The 5,248-nt window shown below is 38.5% G+C and overlaps 1 protein-coding gene across 1 annotated transcript in view; it reads right to left on the bottom strand.

The window, feature by feature from the left end:
* Positions 1 to 5,248, bottom strand: part of itpr2 (inositol 1,4,5-trisphosphate receptor, type 2) — a 52,788-nt gene that overhangs the window by 41,571 nt on the left and 5,969 nt on the right. The window contains exons 11-16 of the mRNA XM_035664916.1: positions 3,890 to 4,041; positions 2,894 to 2,993; positions 2,621 to 2,781; positions 2,384 to 2,525; positions 2,035 to 2,193; positions 460 to 632 (exon numbers count right to left, since the gene is read on the bottom strand). Coding sequence (XP_035520809.1) covers positions 460 to 632; positions 2,035 to 2,193; positions 2,384 to 2,525; positions 2,621 to 2,781; positions 2,894 to 2,993; positions 3,890 to 4,041 — 887 coding nt within the window. The remainder of the gene's footprint in view (positions 1 to 459; positions 633 to 2,034; positions 2,194 to 2,383; positions 2,526 to 2,620; positions 2,782 to 2,893; positions 2,994 to 3,889; positions 4,042 to 5,248) is intronic.

Below are 5,248 nucleotides of genomic sequence, written 5' to 3'. Positions count from 1 at the left end.
CAATAACCTGTTTTATGGGAGTATTTTAGCTAACAGTATAACTGGGCTGGCCTGTGTGGTCCAATCAACCAGACGAGCTAGTGTAGCTCAAACTGCTGAAACAGTTTATGCTGGTTCTGATAGAAAGGTGTCAGTACACACAGTGCATCACAGTTGTGTATGGGGCTGCATAACATTATAATCAACAGGGTGCCAAGGTGGTCATAATGTTATGGCTGATCAGTGTATTGTGTATTTTAAACATTTACATTAACATTTTAAATTGTACAAGAGTCGGTTTAAATAGGTAAGATTCACATATTATATTGGATAACAGTATTCTGCATTAAACTGTATTCTTGTGATAGTGTCTTATGTATGACTACTAATTTTAAACACATGGTAAGCTTCTTCCAATATTTTATATTATTATATTGTTCCCTTGGGCTATCTAATCTTTAGGAGGTGTACATGTCTGACCTGGGCTCCCTGTTGCGCCTCAGCAGGCTGACGAAGGTCTCAATCTCTTTGGCTGTGATGTGTTTTTCCAGCAGCTTGCGGTTATTGTGCAGCAGGGCAGTGATTGTGTCCTCAGCCAGGATCTCATACCCAATCTGAGACTGCATGATTGAGAACTTTTTGGCTATATATTCCTACGCGGAAATAAGAAACATATGGAAACACTTCTTATGTGAGTGGTATTAAAGTGAAGTTGAGAGAAAAAGTCAGAGCAATACAAAAAAAGCATAAAAATGTGCAGAATCACTGAAATGTAGTGTCTTCATTCAATCATAATACAGAGAGAACTTGTTGAACAAGATAACTTTTGGAAAAAAAAACATCCTGATTTACATTCATGAAGTTCACAGTTACACCTGAGAGCTGCCTGTCACATCCACAGCCTGTTAACCACTGAGCAGCTCAACATGAGCTATATGTGATTAGTCAATAGCTGCAAATGATGACTATTTTCATCATCAATTAATCTACTGATTAATCAAGTGAACTCCAACTGATGATTAAGCATCTTATAAAATGTCAAAATAATAAGTACACTTAAAACTTATCAAAGTCCAAAAGTGAGGTCATGCAAATGCTTAATTTGTTAGACGAGCACAAACACCCCTGAAAAAATTTAATTTGTAATGTAATGAAATTGAGAAATTTCAAATCTCCATATTTTCAAAGGTGTAACTAGCAAACGTTTGGTAATTTTACCTAGATAAAATAAATTAAAGCAAGTGTATGTATTTTTAACAGAAATATTGTTGTATTAGAGAAGCACAAGTGATACCAATAACATTAATAATGGCTCTGTTAATGTGTCCCAGTAACAGTGTTTTAATGCATTTTATTATTTACACCTGTGCTATTCCTTCCGTGACATTTCAAAATATCTTCTGTGAAAAAGGCCTGTTGCTTTAATGAAGTAATTATTAGGTGACGTGACTAACACTGCAGGGAACGAGAATGAAAGCAAGGAATTAAAAATACCGAGTGTCTACTTCTTGTTTTACTCTTGTAAAAAAAACAACTGACAAATGTTAATCTATGACATGCTAACATGGTAGAATCCAAAGTCAGTCAAATAATCATAATCAGCCGAGAGCTATTAGTCGTACTTGGACAAGAAAGACTGTAGTAGCAAAAGCCACAAGTGTACTGAGCTGAGAATGAGTGCATTAAATAAAATATATATTTCTTATTTTATTTTATAATACGCAATGGTTGTTATAATTAACAAAAAAAAAAGGTAAAAAAAGTACAACAAACTTTCATTATTAAACTTATGAATTATTTCTATTGATTCACTAATCAATTTAAAAGACTGTTTGAGCACGACATTGTTTCCTTGATCAAGGGCAGCATTACAGCAGCTGTAGTCCCTGAATAGATTTTTCCAGACAGTCTGGCAGGATCTATGCTGATACTGCCAAAAGCCACCTCTCTATCCTTAAACTACCCCACATCCCCGTGATAATGAGCATGTTAATGAGTCTGATAAAAACTCAATGAATACTCAATATTAGACTTGCGTAGAAGGCAGAAACATGCCTGGTTCTTGCGATAGTCCTGTTGGGAGTGGCGCAGCACCCTGTAGCAGAGTCTCAACATGTACTTGAAGTGAGCATAGCGCTGGTCTCCCAAGTCCTCCAGCTTTAGCATCGGACCTTCACCCTGATCTGTGAATGGAGCCTTCAGGATGCCAAAAATCTGGAGGAACAGAAAACCTTCTTAATTTGTGGTAATGGTAATGAAAACAGGACACATTTAAACATTTAATCAGTCAGTCCTGAACCCTTATGTTAAACTTCAGATTAATCTGCACTCTGTCCAAACGAAAAGGACAGAAAGGACAGACAGAAGTATGTATGAGCGTGTGTGTGTGTGTGCTCATGCTGACCTGGGCGAGGATGTTCTGTTCCCTCATGAGTTTCTGCCTCTCTCGGTTGGGTGTAGAGGTGACCACTGACAGAACATCCTGGCCATTGTTTGGTACCACACACACAAAGAAAACCAAGTCCTCCAGGAGCTTAGTCACAAACCTGAAATATACATAAAGGCAAAAAATAACATGTGAAATCATAAAAAATGCACGCCATCTTGTGCCGCCTGTGTCGTCACGCTCATGCGTCAGTACCTTCTCTCATTCTGAAAGATGTTGCCGTACTGAAGCTTCCTCACAGTGGACTCCAGGACCTTGTTGGCATCATTGGCAAAGTCCAAGTCTCGGACCTCCGACAGGGGCACAGAAACGATAGCAAAAGCCTCTTTGTCCTCTTTAGTGGGACAGGTGCCAATCTATTGTGAGAGCCAGAAGAAATGTCCAAATACTGCATCCATGTATGTGTATGTGCATGTTTGTTTGTGTGCGTTTGTGTGTATGTGCGTGTTTGTTTGTGTGTGTGTGTACCTTGAGCATAACCGGACGCTCCTCCTCTGCATCGATGGGGACGTTGGTGCTTGTCACCCAGGTGTTGGTACACAGGTGCCTAAGTCTCACATAGGAGTTTCTGAGGATGAATGGGACAATTAATTCAGACCAAACATGATGTTTAAATGGTTGCATGTTTGCTGCCTCATATCCAGTCTTAAAATATTATTTTTTAGCAATGCTAGCGGGGCAGCTTTAGGTTAAAATATATCAGCTACTATTGGATGGATGCTATGACTTTTTGTAAGGACATTCGTGGTCTTCAAAGGACAAAACCTAATAACTTTGGTAATTCTCTGACTTTTACTCCACATTACTATTTTTTCACAACTATTGGATGGGTTACTATGAAATTTGGTGCAGACACAAATGTCCCCCTCAGGATGAATTGTAATAACTTTAGTGATTCACTACTTTTTCATCTAGTCGAATCACCAGGTCAGAACTTCAATCTATCCAAAGCTTTGGTTTATGACCAGATACCTGCAAAACATGCATTCTCCCATCAGCCTTAGCTCTTCTTTGTGTTTAGTATGAATATTAGCATGCATGGTAAACATTATATCTACTAAACTTGTCATTTGAATATGTAATCATTAAGATTAAAGCACAGCTGGGCCTAAGGACAACCTCACAGAGCAGCTAGCATACAATCTTGATATAAAATATGTGTATACTAAATGTATATTAGGCCAATTTAATGAGACACTTCCATTAACTTCTATTTCAGCTGAACTTGTTTGTGGAATTTTCCAGTAACAAGTGTCAGTAAATTGTTCTGCTGCAAACAAAATTCACAAAAGCAGATGGTTTGGCGTCAAAACAAGTGACATTATCTCACCTTAATGGCAGCTTTTCTGACAAGAAGTGCTCTGCTATGTGCTGTGAACTCTAGTTAAAAATGCCCCCTGTGTATACAACTACAGCAGATGTAACTTGTTCATTGTTACTGTTGCCCCCATGTGAGTGACTGACCTGGGCACGAGACAGTCTGCCCGCTGCAGGGTGGTGGCATCTAGCTCAAACAGAGAGGCAATGTCATTCCCATGGGGAACAGAAACCAGGGTGAAAGCAATCTTCTCTGCCGCTTGATGCTTCCTCTTCGAGAATACAATATCTGTTTCATTCTGCAGCACACACACATACAAGAGAACACACACACAAACACACATGGAGGAAGTAGAAATTAGTGTCAGCAGTCTAAAAGCTTATGTGGCAGACAGTGAAGTCGTTTATCACTACTCACAGTGTGGATTTTATACTGTCCCAGCAATCTTTAAACGTACATACATACACAACACTACATTCCTTTGTGTGTTTAGTCCATATTCACGTCTATAAAAAGAAAGATGCATGCAGGGCTTGGTAACACTAGTGTGTTTACACTGTTGCAAGTCAATGAACCTCACTTGGAGCAGGACAATTTGCTTGTTTGGTTGACTAACCATGTTATACACCAATTTACCTACAACATGACCTTTATCTAAGTTTCTGATAACTGATAAACCATTTCACTGGTTCCAGCTACTCAAATGTTTAACACATTTGAGTCTGCTGTTTTCCGTTGTTATATGTGATAGTAAAATTAATATCTTTTTTTGAACGGTTGGTCAGATAAAAGAAGCAATATAGTCACTGTGGGCAATGGGAAATTACTCTATTACATTATGTTCTCACATTTCATAGACAAAATGATAGAATAATCAATAATGATAGTATAATTATGAATAATTCAGGCTTCAACCAGCGCATATTTGGTATATTACTTTAGATTATGATATTACACGATAGATACTGGATATTGTAACACAAATGTTATGATAATTAATAACACTGAGAGAGCTGTTCTATTGGTTCCCATTAGATTGAGTGAGTGTATATCTTGCTATATTCGAAAGATTCAGCTTCATCTCAGTGAACAAGAATTTCTAAGTTGAGTATTAAGTCTATGTGAACAAAAGCTGAGAATAGACACGATTATTGTCAAGTTGCCATGACTCTTTTGGACAAATACTCACGTAAATACTGATAAATAAGCCCAACTGTTGATAAAATCTATAATTGAGGACAGATGGATGTGAGCCAAACTATACTGTCACAGCTTCTTACACTAATGAGGTATCAAATTACATAGAAATGTAGCCAGAGAGCCATGACTTCTCTGTGTGGTGTGTCAGACACTGCAGTACGTAGGCTGGTACAGTCTGCACTGTGCAGATGCAGCAGATAATGGCGAGGGTTAATTTCTCCCACTGTTCTCTGCATGTCAATGGGAAGCTCCCCAGAGCTGCCTCCACGCCTCAGCTTCTCTATCCTCCCCCCCCGCTGGTGACT

This window comes from Morone saxatilis, unplaced genomic scaffold, assembly GCF_004916995.1.
Source record: "Morone saxatilis isolate NCDOM2014 unplaced genomic scaffold, NCSU_SB_2.0 Contig2, whole genome shotgun sequence".
Taxonomy (NCBI): domain Eukaryota; kingdom Metazoa; phylum Chordata; class Actinopteri; family Moronidae; genus Morone; species Morone saxatilis.
Note: the sequence above shows the minus strand (reverse complement) of the source record. Positions and strands in the feature narration are given on the sequence as shown.